Raw genomic sequence first — 15,963 nt, forward strand, 5'->3', positions numbered from 1 at the left:
AAGGACAAATGCATTATACTAGCTGTAGCAATTCCTTAGTTTAATAATACTTTTTAGTTGTTGGAAACTCCAAGGATTCCAATACTACAGTATCAGAGAGCTCTTGACACTTACTACATCGGTGTGACATAGTTTAACTTGTATGTTCTTTTCTTAGTTGCATGAATCTAGTTGTAATTCTTATTGGTGTGAAATTTGTTCTCCTCAATTATTTCACATAGATGTGACATATTATTATTATAAGTGAATGGAAGCTAATTTGGATCAATGGAAATATGTAGGTGAAATTGAAAGTGTTGGTTGTTGTTAGTATTATATTACAAACATTTAGTTTGGGTCAATAAATAATTTTTAATATTTCCGTATAGGTTGATGGACATTTTTTTTTTTTTTAACATAGGTCAGTTAAAGTTATTTAGCACTACGGTCTTTTAGCATTCTTCCATACTTATAAGTGGAAGCTTTTAAGTTTAACTCTAGTATTAAGTTCAAAATTCTAGTAGTGTGAGATCTTAGCCAAGAACTTTTGGTATCTATTGTACTTTCATGGTGCCCAATGTGTAGGATGTATACCGTAAAAGCAATCAAGGTTAGTGGATTGCTTTAGGTAATTTAGGGATTAGTTCATAATCTAATCATTGGCAAGATCACTGTAGGTAGATTTTCAAGGCGATCTCACTAGTGAGTGCATGGATAATGATTATAAACATATGTAAGAGGTAAGTTATGAGATAACGTTAAAGAGACCCTTTTAATATGTGTTTATGATAAACATTGTTCTTGTTCGTTGGATTATTCTAGTGGATATCTTCTAATCCGGTAAAACTGGTAGACATTATTCTGCACATTGTAAGACGGGATGCATGGCTAGTCTAAGCCATTAGTGAGAGTCACTAAGACAAATGTGTATGTGTTAATAAAGATTAAGTTCATTGAACGTGATTTCCTCGAGATCTTATGTATGCATGCTAGATACATGGTCATGTAATAGCAGCTCGATCGTTGTAATATTGCAAATTAGTCCTTTGATCCGAGGTATCACAATTGTCTTGTGGTTAGGTCCTTAATCTTTGATTATATTAAAGGCACTCTGATGTGAGAGGGTGTCCACGACATTGTTGGGGCTAAACTACCTAATCAAGGAGGCCAGTGAATGTACAAAAATGAATCTCTAACCTTCACAATTGAAGGAGAATGCTCATCGACATGGATTAGAAGTCTTTGGCAAAAAAGTTGTGATTTGGAATGAAGTTTCAAATCTATCCAGTTGAATCATGAGTTGGTCGTTTAGGCACTTGACATGAAATAGCCTGAACAGTATTCGAGAGAATTGTATTAGAAAATGACTGTATTGCATTGTAATTTGGAACTAAATATGTTATCCCGTATATAGTACATTGACTAGGAGAACATGACATGCGACCAGGCGCTTGACATGGTCTATGCGATCCTCAAAGACGATAATTGTTGTCTTCACAAAAAGGTGGATTCAAAGGTGAGTTTTAAACTTGGTAAAATAATTAAAGAGTCTAATTCATCTCATAACCGTCACTTAGTCTGGTGGTATTCCTCTTCACTTGTTAGTGAGAGGTCTTGGGTTTGAATCTCATAGATGACGAATTTGATACTAAATTAGGTTGTCCATTATGTGGTTTAGGCGAACTCCCCCCCTCCCCCTAGTGTAAAATATATTGTTGTATTAAAAAATAAAAATCATTAATAAGAACTTAAAAAGATCGCACACTCTATTCTAGGATTAAGGTGATGGAAATAATTAATTAGATTAATTAGTTTGGTTAAATAATTAATTAAACTGTTTAATTAATTATAGTGGTTGTTATATGTCTAAAGTGGGCATCGAAATACTTTTAAGAGTTGGTAGGTCCATAGGCCCAAACCCATTGGGATTGTTACAAGTTCCTAGATGATTTGGAGTGCATTAATGGTCCAAAATGGGTAATGATGGCTCATTACTCATTTTGAAAGGATGTGACATGAAAAGTGATGATAAATTCAAGTTTGCCTTTATGTGGTAGTGTGTAGAGAAAGAGTGGAAAGATGTGAAACTTTTACAAGAAGTTCAAGGCCTTCTTGACACACATGCATGTGTAAGAGCTTTGTCTTCCACACATCCTTAGAAGAAAGACAAGTACTGGTCATCCTCTATAACCAAATAGAAAAAATTAATATTTTCAGTGAGTTTTTTTCTCTCTCTCTCTAGAAGAGAGAAAACACTACCACCACCAAAACCATCCTTCTCCATTTTCACCTTAGTTCTAAAGGTGAACTACGCGGTTTGATCTTTGTTGGAAACAGAGTGCGTAGACAATCTACTCATATGATTGCTAGGTGCAACCGAAATCTACAAAGGGTGTTCTCGATCTTTGGAGATGGAGCATGCATGGAAAGGAAGAAGGCCCTACCTTAGGGCGACCAAGCTTGATGAAAATAAAGGTGGTGCCCCAAAAGGTGTATAGTTTCTATCTCATATAAGTGAATACATCAACCTTAGGATTAAAGATCTTAAAGAGAGTTTGTAAAATTTATATTCCACCCTACAAATTCCGACATAATGTAGTTCATGAGTCCTTCTGCTTTCATGAAGTGACCAGCTTATTTGTAATGTGAGCTAAAAAAATTATGACTAGCAAGGGGATTCTTCTGGATGTTTTATTTCTTGTCAAATAGGCTCAGAATTGTATTTGGATTGCCTAATTTTTTATTTTTATTTTTTTTAAACAAACTATACGATAATGTACCCTAAATCATCGAACATGGGCTTAGGAATTGACCTGTTTATATAACAGTTGCTCAATGCACTGCAAGCATACAGGCACAAAACATTGTTCACAGATCCCATTCTGCCTGGCAGATTGTGATCTTTCCCCTGCAAATTCTACAAGCTTTCACATTGCTGTCTTATCCCACGAAATCACACACCAACATGTACAAAGCAACTTATGCTTCAATAGTTGCATCATAAAATTGGATCAAACGTCCTCCATCGAACTTATAGAAAATGTGTTAATGCTAAAAATTATTGGATCTTAGCCAGAAAAGAATCTTTTCCATGATTGCCAAGGGAGAAATCCACCTGAAAGAAGAATTCAAAAACAAAAAGGAAATAAATTAACTTACAAAAAAACCACTAAATTTTCAGTCCAAGAAGAATAAGAGTAAAAATATTTGCACATCCCTTTTCTTCTCCTACGCTTCATTTTTTTTCTTTTAACTTTTGGATTGAATAACTTAAAAAAGAATAAAAAGACGGAGACAAGAGAAAGGACGCAAGAGGAGAAAACCGGAAAATCACATCCCAAAAATAAAAGAACCTATATAGAATTTCGGTCCCTTGATAATATATAGAAGCAAATCAATGGAGTATGAAGCATACCACATTCAGGACATTTCACATAGTTGTCTTTGGTCAAAACAAGTCCTGACCCTCTGCATACCTCGCATCTTTTCTGTGCGATCTACCAATACCACATTTGCATAAATCATAATCAATAACATATTTTCACTTAATAACATATGATTTATTGGATAATAAACTCATTTTTGTACATGAATTCATGTAATATTCCTGAACTTACTATTCTTTTGCTGAATTCAATTCCAGCGACCACAAAAGGTGCAACTCCAGCTGCAAAAATATTAACAAAATTTAAAGCACTAAAAGTAATAAAGCACTTGTATAAGACGTAAGAATAAACACACACACACACACACACACACACACACACACACACATATATACATACCTATAGCTCCGACAACAATTTGCCAGGTGATGACGACCGGGGTCGGATCAGCTACAGCTGAAACATCGTCGATTGCTGCAATCCTCCAAGCTTTTGTGCTTGGTTTTTGTATAGCAAGGTTCTGTGGTTTTCTGGTAAAGCTTGCACACTTTGCAATGTTTCTGCTTTCAAACAATAGATTGCTGTTGGAAATGCTTGGATTTTTCATGAGTATCGAGGAAGAAACTGAGGCTTCCATTGCCACGACGAGAAAGGATGCCACTCAGGCACGGGCACTGGCGGGGGTGCGACTTTTCACAGAGAGAGAGAGAGAGAGAGAGGAGATGGGCTGATACTAGTCACCACCGCTGCATATTGGGCCACGTTGCTCAACACAGACTCACCCACTCATTAGAAAATAAATGTGGATCACACGTGTAATTTAAGAAAAATTAATGAAAGGATTTTGAAAACTTTGAGTTTTAACTATAATGACAAAATAAAAGGTAAAGTGAATAATAGCAGGATTGATTTTTTAGTATACAAATATGGTTTTTCGTTAAAGTGAACAGTATCGGAAACTTTTCGTTAAAGTTTCCTATAATTTAGGGTTAATGTACTCTACAGTTTATTTTTAAGGATGTCTTATTTCAAATTTTCAATAGAGAGAATTGGGAACATAAGTAACGTATTTTAACATTTCACATCTTACGGGAATAATATGGTTCATATGTCTCATTATTAATGCACGTATATTATTTTTTATAGCTAGATGAATTGGTTCAATTAGAGAGTCTTACATATAAAGACAAATATATAATATATTTTAAACAATTTCACTAGTTTTTAAACATTTTAAGGAGAAACAAAATACAAAAACAACTAAAGCCCATCACGAAACATATAAACAATTTGACTATAATCTCCATTATGCGTAACATTTAACAATCATAGAATATTTTGTTTAAAAGAATTAAAGAGATGAAAAAGATAAAATAGAAATTGATTAGTCTACAGCATTCAAATCAAATTCACATAAGAAATTAACAAATCTAAGGCAGTATGGAATGAATTTCGAGTTTTATAGAGATGATTTTCAAGTTTCAGGGGCCAAAGTGGGATCAAAATCGAGTTCCAGGGGTTGAAGTGGAGCGAACTTTGAGTTTTAGGGAGTAAAGTGATAACTTTTGAGTTACATAAAGCAAAATAAGATTACAATCGAATTTTAGGAGCCATAGCTAAAAATTAGTGAAAATTAAAATGTAAAAACTATGGCCAAAAGAATTCGGCCAACAAAAAGAGAATTCGATTTCAGTAAAATTAAAATGAAAAAACTATTTTCTGTTGCGGTCTTATTAGATTAGGAATGTGATTATGTAAATCCTAATATATCTAGGATATCCTTATAGGATTCTACCATATCTCTTAGACTAGATATTGTCCTATTAGAGTTGTAATGGTAAGGATTTAACCTTCCCTACTACTATAAATAAAGGCACAATGTGGTGAGATAACACACACCTTACAATTACACATCTATTTCTTATCTCTCTATGTGCCGCACCCCTCTCTCTATCCTTTATATGATTCAGTAAATTAGCCCTACAACACGTTATCAGCACGCTCTTGACGTTGCGTTACAGAGAGTTTGATCTTCAATCATTCTTTTTATGATTAATTTATTCTTTTATTGAATTGATCTACATGTTATTGATTCGATTTAATTTTTCTTTGTTGAATGTGATACAATGCATTGGAGATGCAGTTTTAGCTTTCTGAGAAGGATCTTCTACAAATTCAAAGGCTCAATTGTTTTCTGCCAATCAGGTTCTTTTAAAATAAATTAAGATATTTGAAACGACTGTGAAACATGAAAACATTTCTCATGATGCATGAACCCCCTACATTTATATTTTCCTTCCGATACACACACACACACACACACACACACACACACACATGTTCACGCATTACGCAATTATAAATTAGCTATGTGGAATTTGCGAGTCAAAGAATCTAAATAAAATAGAAGCATGATTTTTTTTATTAATTTTTGGGGTTCTAAAAACCCTAAATAATAGAAATCAGAAAAATTGAAAAGAAAAAAAAAGGGAAAACTTGGCTGCTTCGCGGCTTGCAGCTGCGTTGCCAAGCCAAGCCAGTCACTGAAGCCACACGCTCGTGCCAAGGTCAAGCCAATCCACTGAGCTGAGGCAAGCTAACTCTATCTTATAACCCAGATGCACATGTTGAACGACGTTGTTCAATCTTTCCGCTTTGTGATTTTCCCGACGAGACCTTTGATCTCTGACTTCTTTAAGTTGTTCATGGATAAATTATTTTCACAAAACTCAACGACCTGTAGTTGTCTTCGTGGGTAGATTTTTGTCTTCGAACAGATTTGAAAGATTCCCAAAGAATATTTGAGGTTTTTGGACCTATCCGACATCACGATTGTTTTCCCATCGATGTTTCTAAGGATTCCGACCTTAGTTTTAGATTGATATTGTCGCCACCATAGCGGCTCATAGACCAAGTCCAATTGGGCTTCCCTTTTGATTTGGGCCTCAACCCTGCTTAGGCTGGGGCTGCCCACAGCAGATTTGAGCCCAAATTTTTTTGGGCTGCCTTCTAATTGGCCTGCAGCCAACATGACTTCTATGCATAGGCTTGAATCTTTATATATTTTACTTCTACAATCGACCCCGAATGGTCTCGATTTATTGAATTAATTAAAGTGATCAACAGTCCACTAATCTGACAAGACATCCAAAATTATTGGCCTAAAGCCCACTTTTGGACATTAACGATTCAATATTTTATTTCTTTTCTTTGAACGCTGATTCCTTTTTGTAAGCACTCACACTTGAGTTCCTAAAGCAACCCAAATCCACTACACTTAGTTGTATATTGTATTATGTGTTCTTACAGGTACCTCATTTTATGAACCATAAGATTCATAACTAAACGCGAACTTGTAGTTTCGAATTTAGTGCCTTTGAAACCCCTAGTTTTCATAAAATAATACCCCCATGAAAACTCGAATTTTTCATGTAAACCATGTCTTAGAACATGAATGTTCTAACTTTGATGCTTATGGATATTTTATTTTCCATAACACCAATCACAATTTTGTTCCCTCCATTCAGTGGATTGTCGAACCGTAACAAGTTCAATTTCACTGATGTGGACATTTCTAATAGAAACCACTTTATGTGGAGTACAAGACGTGAATCTTCACTTGACTATCAAGAAGTTGAGAAGCCAGTGTAGCTAACAATGACATGGAAGAGCTGAATAAGCCTCCGCCATGATCTTCATACGAAGACTTATGCCCGAAGCATAACCAACGGAAATACCTCTTGAATGAGGATTCCATGGCTCTTTGGCTTGCTTTTACGGACCGTTTAATCGTGAAAGATATTGCCTGAAGCACACCATGATTACGTCCATGAATAAGTACGATTATGAAGTTTATAAATCTGATCGAATTTTGACTAGAGAATACTTTTCTCGTCTTTCCATGTTTCTAACTCTTTCTTGAAGCAATAGTGTAGAGAGCGAAAGTTTACCACATTCATGAATCTGATTACTACCATAAATGTGAGAAAAAGGTATAGACCCAACTTCGGTTGGAGTCTACCAAACGGCATAGACTCAGCTCGGCTGGAGTTTACCAAATGGCTCTACCCAGTTCGGTCAAGGCATACCGAATGGTGATTCCCATTTTCGACTAGGGCCCATCGAACGGTATTGCTCTGATTCGGCAGAGGCCTACCGAATAGACCTCTCCAACTTTGCCTGGAGCCTACCAAACCTAAGTCTGGGTCTGTTTGTCTCTTTTTCACCTACTTTAAGGTTTGTTTTTACAACGTATGGTAGAATCAAGGGCTGCCAAAGTGTGGCATCACACGCAAAGTGTGATCCTTGGCATCTAAGACTTAAAACTTCAATAATAAGGGATATTATTCCCAAACCTCAACCCTGCAGAATCTACTTCTACCTCGATGAAATAAATCATTGGTTAAGCACCTATGTGTGCCCCTACCAATGTCATTGAGAAGTACCATTCTAGTAGTCAATATGTGAGACTAATTTTGCTCCACCGAACACCATTGGAAGAAGAGAATTTTGACATGAATGGTCATGTTTGCTGAATCCCCTTAGTAACTTTGGTTTACTTTGTGAACATTTTTCTATGTTCTTGGATTCAACTTTGGTGTTTCTTTTAGTTATGGATAATTTTATCGATATTGTTCTCGAATATGAGTTAATTGAATCATGTTTCTTGTATACATGTGACCAAATTCAATTAAACTTGGGATTAGGTACGAATGTGGGAAAGTTAGTTGTCTGGATGAATACGATACTACGCACACTAACTTTATACTTAAATCACATCTCTAGCAACGAATTCAGGTATATCGAACCTGATTAAAAGCATTGGCACGCTCCTCATTGTATGAATGGTACTAAATTACCATTTAAGAGACCTTATATTCTTTTCATTCTGAAAGAACGTCGTTGAGTTTTAAGGATATTCAAGATGATAACCATCATAAATGAAACTATTGAAGAAAATAGAGTTGAATATCTTTGTACCACCTCTAAAAATGAGCTTGAAGCTTTGCTTTGGGGCCAATGGGCTATCTCTCAACTGGGAACACACCATGTGTGGCTGGCTTGGAGCCGGGTTATTCGAGCAGTTTACTTGCTTTGGCACAACAAACATTTTGGTTGAACAATGATGCCACGACGCATCTCCTTACTCGAAGTAAGGATCTTGTGCCTACAAGCACACTTTGCCAAGCTTGCTCGTTAGGAAAATTGATTTTTTAAATTATCCTAGCAAAGATATGAAACGACCCTCTTTTCACAGTGGATTCAAGGGAATATATGTGGACTAATCCGACCAAAATGCGGACCATATAAATACTTATGGCTTTGGTTGATGAATTGACAAACTTGTCGCATATTTGTCCATACACATTGCTGCCAAATCTCCTGGCCAACTATAAGGGTTCACCACCTTAATTAGTCCATAAAGTCTGGAAGACTAAATAATGGTGAAGAGTTTATATTGATGGTTTTCGATAAGTACTGCACGTCTTTTGGGTTTATAATTGAACATCAAATTCCTATGTTCATCCCAAAACAGCCTTGCAAAGTGATCATAAAGTGAAATTTCAATGATTGCCTAGACGTTGGTGAACGCATTAAGCCTTCGGTTTCTGCCTAGGGCTATGCAATATTGAATGCATCTATGTTGGTCCACTTTGAGGCCCATTGCCACCCAACCATTTCTGGCGTTACAGTTGGTTATTGGGTACAAACATGTTGCTTCATATTTATGTGTTTTGGGTGTGCATTTTCTGTGCTAAGTTGTGCTGCTGCAACTTACCAATTTGGGTCATCACAGAAGGTTGTGAATCTTTGTTGAATATGATTCTCCTTCACACTAGCTCTCTTAGAGCCCCTTGCAAGTGATATCTCTATCGCTCATTTTCAAATTGTCACTTCTATGAGACGGTCTTCTCGCCGTTAGGGGGAGATAAGAACGTCAACGTTCCTGTAGAACGATGCGAATTTACGTGGATGTTGCCTACTGTGTCTCATCTCGATATCCGATGAATTCTAGCTTTCAGAATGTTACTCTAGACACATTCCTCTAATCAAGCTAAAGTGACGAGATCATATACCAGCTGCAAACATGCCTGCAAGAATAAACGTACTTAATGGACATTGAGTCAACATCCATGAAGTGTGCGCCGCCCCTAAAGGACTGTTTGGCCGCCCGTGTTGGATAACCCGGTACACCGATGGATAGCCAATCAATCTTTCTTGGCATGAAGCATGATAGATCACTCAGTTCATAGAATTCACTTCCTTAAAAGAGGAAGGTCACGGCACAACATGAATTTATACTCGATCGCTATCTCAAATCATTTTCATCTCATGAGATTAATCCAGATTACTCCCGAGACTTAAAGTTCTTAGTCCAGTATACTAGTTTGGATGAGATAATGGAATTGGAATTAGATTATCATCGATGATGTTTTCACTTATATGGTAGCTACCGATATAAATGAAAAAAGATGGTATCAAACCGTATTTCTTTGATTAGTGACAACGTAGAACTAATTGGACAACCGAAATTATAATCTAGGTTAAAATCCTTACCAATGTGTGTTTCGACTTATCATTCCTACATTACTCAAGGTAACCTTGTTTTGTTACTAATGGCGCAAGGTATCTCTTAAACTCCCTATGTTTGATTGCAGCATTACGAATGTGGTTAGTGTTTCTCCATAGGGATATAGATACAAAGATTACATGTAAGTTCCCGAAGAATTACATAGACTGGTTCAAATAATTCCAAAACCATGGAACACCATTTGAACTCGTTTTGAGGCATTCATTTATGGATTGAAGCAATCTAGTGGATGTGGTATACCTATCTAAGTGATTATTTGATCAGTCATGGATATGAATGAATGCCCTTACATGTTAAATTATGAAGTTTTATTCTGAATTGCTAGAGTTATAGTTTATGTTCATGACATGAATCTCACTAAGACTCTGGAAGAACTTGAGAAAATTGCCTCGCACCTAAAGACAAATTTTGAAATAAAGGATATTGAGAAAACTTGTTTATGCCTTGACCTGAAGTTGAAGCATTGTTCTGACGGTACTTTGGTCGACCAGTCGAACTACACCCCGAAGGTGTTACCTTTTGACTATACCTATGATCTTCCAACGCTATATGCAAATAAGACCCTTGAAGAGTTATGAAATCCGAAGTTCCATATCTGAGTTCAACTTTGCGCTTTGTTATACTTACCTCATTGCAATTAGAAAGGACATCTCCTTCACTGTTGATCTATTGGTAAAGAAATAGCACTGCGCCTACACGCAACCACTGAATTGCTATTAAAGACATTTTTCCGCTACCTTAAAGGTACTATGAAATTGGGCTAATCCCAATGCATCCCAAGCGGATCCAATCCCCCTTGATCCTTGAAATAATGTTTGCCTTGTTTGTTATGCTGACGCATGTTACTTATCAAACTTGCACAAGGCACATCCCCAAATGGTTATGTCTTTACCGTTAGGGATATCGCAATATCTTGGAGGTCCATAATATGACCTTAATTGTGATATTTTTGAATTGTTCCAAGACTCACCTTACTTCACTACGCCATATGTGAGACATAGTTGAGAGCTCCTGTTAAGTATATTCGAAGTACTTGCTGTTTTCATCTATCGTTAAGTCCCAACGACGATCCATGAAGACTATGCCACATGTATCAACCCAACCAAGAGATGATACATGAACAAAGTCAAGCCAAGACAAATTGCGTCTACATCTATATCAGCAAAGCATTAGGAGATTAAAGTCATGCAAGCTGATCCTAGACAACTTTGCCGACCTCTACATGACGTCACTATCGACGTCGACCTTCCAGAAGCTTGTCCGAGGAATTGGTATGTCTAACTATTCATATGCAATACTTGTAGTTTTCATTTGGATGTTCCGTCAAACTTAGGGGAAGTATCCAGAAGTATACTTATTTGATTGTAATGTACTCTTTTTCCCTACTATTATGAGCATTTTCCCACTGGGTTTTTGCTACCTAACTAGGTTTTGACGAGGCACCCATCTTGGGCTGGTTATATCCTTGTGAGCTATTCTACTTACGTCCAAAAGGCGTATAGTTTTAAATTAGTGCAACTTCTCACTTTTCACTTTTGTTTATGGGTTTTTCTCCCACCTTGGGTTTTATCATAGTGGAGTTTTGTGAGTTTTACCTTTTATGCATTCTTTTGTTGATTTGAGGCTCTCATTCACTCATTATGCCGACGACTTAATCAACTGATCTACTTCATTGCGAAGACTTGATGTGCCATTTGTTTGAGTACTAACCTTCCCTACTACTATAAATAAAGGCACAATAGGGTGAGATAACACACACCTCACAATTACATATCTCTCTCTTCTCTCTTTATGTGCCACACCCCTTTTCTTTGTTCTTTATATGATTCAGTAAATTAGGTCTACGACATTTTCCTCATATACACTCATATTTTATTATATTTGCTAATTGTATTCGATTTAAACAACAGATGTCAAAAAAATAAAAATCTTGCATGAAAATCAGTTAATCTTACAAGTTAAAAATGATCAAGAAAAAACAAAAAAAAGAGGAGGATATTTAATTTTGTGTCTGAAATCAGAACCCAAAAAAGATGTATTTTGAAAGCAGAAGAAGATAATGATAATGTAGATAATTCTGTAGAGGGTTTTAGAGTATATTCTTCGTCTCTCTTTCTCTATCTAGTAAAATGGTATCTTTCTCTCTTTCCTCCTCCTCCTCCTCTTCTTCTTCTTGTCTGAAACTCTTCTCTCGCTCCCAGTTCACCATTACCACCCTCTCCAATCTCTCTGGGCACAAAAGAAGGTCCGATTCCAGCTGCCGCTTCGTGGTGCTCTCCGCCCACTCCAACCCCAAAATTCTCAAGTCCAACCGCCGCTCCCGCTATGGCCAGCCTCTCTCCCCCTACGACCAAGACGACGACGACGAGGTCTCTCGTGTTACTGACGTGTCTGACGACGATTGGTTGCTCAATGTGAGTAATTTATGCACCCCCAGTTGTTTGTTTTTCATTAATTTGAGGGATGGATAACAAGAACGCTTTTGCTTCAGTTATGCTGACTTTTGTGTACCCATTTGTTTGTATAGGTCAATTTGTAGATTCAAGTTTTTTCTTTTAGAATTATTGATTTTGTTGCTTATTGGATTGAGGTTAATACTGGTTTTATGGGGGTTTTTCTTTGTCCTTTCAAAAAGTTTGCTTTTGTGGGTTCTTGAAAATGTATATAACAAGCCAAATGTATAATGAAAGACGATGAGTTCGACAGAATTTCGCATTTCGTCACCCAATGTTGGGAAAATTGATTCTTGGGTTGTGATCACTGATCAATTGTTTATATGTGATACGCTGATGAATGAAATGTTAGTTTGGTATGATTGTATATATGACACAAGAACCTTGCTTTTTGTTTGTTTGCACATCGTCTGAATTTTTTGTGTGTATTGCTTCTCCAGGATGACTTTGCGGAAATTTCAGACTTTGATGTGAATGGAAAGAGGCCCAAATCCCACAAAGGATTGTCCAACGGTCATTTGGATGGCAGAAACAGCAAGCGCACTCTAGAGAAGAGTAATAAGGAAGACTACTATCATAGTCCAAGCAAAACAAAGGAAGTCACTTCTGGGGATGTACCTCGCAAGGGAAAGGTAGCTTTGTGGATTGATATGAAGAGATTTCAAATTCTATGATCAACTGTACTAAAACATTTGTACACCATTTGGTACGAAAGTGCTGATTTTTTTTCTTTGATTGCAGCTATCAAGAAGGAAGGCTATGGAGGATAGATTCCCTCGGCTGTCAGAAGATGTCGAATTGGATGAGAAATGGTTACCCCTTATTGATTATCTAAGCACATTTGGGCTTAAGGAATCGCACTTTATTCAAATGTATGAGAGGCATATGCCTTCTCTTCAAATAAATGTGTGCTCAGCAAAGGAAAGGTTGGAATATTTGTTGAGTGTTGGTGTCAAACAGAGAGATGTAAGAAGAATGATTTTGAGGCAGCCACAGATCCTTGAATATACTGTTGAGAACAATTTGAAGTCCCATGTTGCTTTCCTGATGAATCTGGGCATTCCAAGTTCCAGGGTCGGGCAGATTATTGCTGCTACACCATCCCTGTTCTCCTATAGTGTTGAGAACTCGTTGAAACCGACTGTGAGATACTTAGTTGAAGAGGTCGGGATTAAGGAAAAAGATTTAGGTAAAGTTGTGCAGTTAAGCCCTCAAATTCTGGTTCAGAGGATTGATATATCATGGAATACTCGTTTGCTATTTCTTTCTAAGGAGATAGGAGCACCCAGAGATAGTATAGTGAAGATGGTTAAAAAACATCCGCAGTTCCTCCACTATAGCATTGATGATGGGCTACTGCCCAGGATCAATTTCCTTAGGAGTATTGGGATGTGTAATTCTGACATCTTGAAAGTTTTAACTAGTCTAACGCAGGTATGCTTACTTTCTGTTATGCCCATTAAAGTATTGATGCATTCTTTCTATTTGGATGTTTCTTGCTTCTTCCCACTTCACAAGTTAATTTCTGAATCTTGACCAATTTTTCGATTTCTGACATATATCCTTGCAGGTACTATCCCTATCACTGGAGGATAATTTAAAGCCGAAGTACAAGTACTTGATAAATGAACTTCATAACGAAGTGCATTCCTTGACCAAATATCCTATGTACCTAAGCTTGTCATTGGACCAGAGAATTCGCCCTCGACATAGATTCTTGGTTTCTCTGAAGAAAGCTCCTAAGGGACCATTTCCTCTAAGTTCATTGGTCCCAACTGATGAATGCTTCTGTCAACAATGGGCTGGAACTAGCTTAGATAAATATATGGCTTTCCGCCAGAGCTTACTGCTCAAGGAGTTTGCAAAAAAATATGAAAGAAAGGGATAACACCCTCCCTTAAAGTATGTGTGAGTTAACTGACACACGTGTTTGATGATCTGAGAATCCTCCCTTAGCAACTTCTGCCGGTGAATTTCAAGGTATGACATTGTTAACAAAGTTGCCATGAAGTTGACAGTCCCCGCTTATCATGAATCTGGAATAAGAAAATTTCCAGGTTTTTCAGTTTTTTGTTTGGGTGGCTAGCTTGTTTCTCGTATAGATTATATAGGCTGTCGTTGCGGCACTCCCGTGCCATTATTTGTTTATACAGGAGCTGCTCCAGTTTTGTGTACAAGGTTATGCTCTGAGGTCGAAGCATCTAGATGAGTATTAATTTTTAGGCTCTAACTGCTTGTGACGGAAAAGACAAAAGACACTCATCGTGGAGTTTATACTTTTAAGGTAATTTATTTCTAATTGAACAAGAAACATTAGTTGTTTGAGGAATAATTGGTCTGCCATATGAATGTTAACATATTTATTTATCCTTGCTGTATTCCTTCATGTTAGTAAACAATTACAACATTCTGTTACATTGTTCCATTGACTGGCTTGCCTTTAGATATTTTCTCCTTACGTTGTTTTATATGATTTCATAGTTTCTTATGATGAATCAATTCATTGCAGGTTGTAGTGTATTTGTATCTTCTCGACACTCAGGTGGACAAACGAGAGGCCTTACTAACTGCCTTTGATTTAAAACACAAGGGCCAGTCTTGTTTTGTCAGTAGGATGATTCTTGTTGTTCATCCTCAACGATACGCCGAAGACCAGGACGTGTAACATGCACTTCCGAAGTTTCTGTTTATATTGTTAGTAACCAGACTGCTATAACATTTGTTAAATGTTGATGTGTTTGGCATAGAATGTAGAGCTGTATTTCCAGTCCAAGTTTCATGTGTGGTTGGTTATATAAAAACCTGAGATCTCTGACTGCCTTTCTGCAGAAACCTGAGATCTCTGACTGACTGTTGAACTGTTGAGGCTTTAGAGATTCAAACAAAAGGAGAGCCTTTGTAAGGCCAGCTACCACCCCTAACACTGTCACCACCCCCAACGTTGCGTCAATACCATCTTGTCGCAAGGCCCGCAACCCTAAACCCTAAACCCCACCTGTACTTGGCTCAATCCCTTCACCACGCAGGCAGTCAATGTCTGCATCACCCAATCAGTGCTTTGAATTTATACTGAAGAAAAATGAAATTTTTTGTCTGAACCTAATGTTAGAAGATTGATTACTTGTTAAGGAAACTTATTAATTCCTAATGCAAAAGCATTCACATCTACTTCCAAATACCTACACAATTAATACACAACAAGTTTCTAGTTCACAATTTCAAGTCATTTGATTAGCCTAAATTGCCTTCCCATCGGTTTGCGGAACCTAATACGGAGTGACAAGCTTTTGGCTGGCTGGTAAGCCTAGAATTAGATGACCTCAGCTCATGATCTCACAGTTGGCTTCCAAATTATCTTATACCTTTTTTTATAAACCTTTTATTTTTTTCACAAGCAAAGATAAGAGTAGCATTTTATTGGTCAACGCATATAAATACAAATGTTAATAACATCTTGGCTCTAGTGATAAGAAAATTGATCTGGAGTAAATTTACAAGGACACACAAACTGAGTAAAACCCTTATATGACTACCAGAAACACATCCGTACCAT

General features: G+C 37.0%; 2 protein-coding genes across 4 annotated transcripts; one reads left to right on the forward strand and one right to left on the reverse strand.

Moving 5' to 3' along the window:
* Positions 1–2,780: 2,780 nt before the first annotated feature.
* Positions 2,781–4,099, reverse strand: LOC103931197. Its single transcript, XM_009340619.3, has 4 exons — positions 3,765–4,099; positions 3,597–3,646; positions 3,395–3,476; positions 2,781–3,094 (listed from the first exon to the last, which is right to left on the reverse strand). The coding sequence occupies exons 1-4, from the start codon at positions 4,000–4,002 to the stop codon at positions 3,048–3,050; spliced, it is 417 nt and encodes a 138-aa protein (XP_009338894.2). The 5' UTR covers positions 4,003–4,099; the 3' UTR covers positions 2,781–3,047.
* A 7,884-nt stretch (positions 4,100–11,983) lies between these two features.
* On the forward strand, positions 11,984–15,238 carry LOC125468476 (transcription termination factor MTERF9, chloroplastic). 3 transcript variants are annotated; one of them, XM_048564277.1, is made up of 6 exons: positions 11,984–12,371; positions 12,851–13,042; positions 13,152–13,844; positions 13,981–14,390; positions 14,548–14,694; positions 14,920–15,238. In XM_048564277.1, the coding sequence occupies exons 1-4, from the start codon at positions 12,087–12,089 to the stop codon at positions 14,296–14,298; spliced, it is 1,488 nt and encodes a 495-aa protein (XP_048420234.1). In that variant the 5' UTR covers positions 11,984–12,086; the 3' UTR covers positions 14,299–14,390; positions 14,548–14,694; positions 14,920–15,238. The 3 variants fall into 3 exon arrangements, with proteins under 3 accessions (XP_048420234.1, XP_048420235.1, XP_048420233.1); XM_048564278.1 differs by having other exon boundaries at positions 14,564–14,694; XM_048564276.1 differs by having other exon boundaries at positions 13,981–14,694.
* Positions 15,239–15,963: the final 725 nt, after the last annotated feature.

This window comes from the organism of the source record quoted next, unplaced genomic scaffold, assembly GCF_019419815.1.
Source record: "Pyrus x bretschneideri cultivar Hongxiangsu unplaced genomic scaffold, Pyrus_bretschneideri_v1 Contig38, whole genome shotgun sequence".
In the NCBI taxonomy this organism is placed as follows: domain Eukaryota; kingdom Viridiplantae; phylum Streptophyta; class Magnoliopsida; order Rosales; family Rosaceae; genus Pyrus; species Pyrus x bretschneideri.

Bases quoted from the DNA above. Each gene is read 5' to 3' on its own strand.
- LOC103931197 (XM_009340619.3), bottom strand. From the start codon at position 4,002: ATGGAAGCCTCAGTTTCTTCCTCGATACTCATGAAAAATCCAAGCATT. The intron at 3,647-3,764 runs GTATGTATATAT...ATATTTTTGCAG, and splicing joins AATTGTTGTCGGAGCTATAG to CTGGAGTTGCACCTTTTGTG. The intron at 3,477-3,596 runs GTAAGTTCAGGA...TGGTATTGGTAG, and splicing joins TTGAATTCAGCAAAAGAATA to ATCGCACAGAAAAGATGCGA.
- LOC125468476 (XM_048564276.1), top strand. From the start codon at position 12,087: ATGGTATCTTTCTCTCTTTCCTCCTCCTCCTCCTCTTCTTCTTCTTGT. The intron at 13,043-13,151 runs GTAGCTTTGTGG...CTTTGATTGCAG, and splicing joins ATGTACCTCGCAAGGGAAAG to CTATCAAGAAGGAAGGCTAT. The intron at 13,845-13,980 runs GTATGCTTACTT...ATATCCTTGCAG, and splicing joins TTTTAACTAGTCTAACGCAG to GTACTATCCCTATCACTGGA.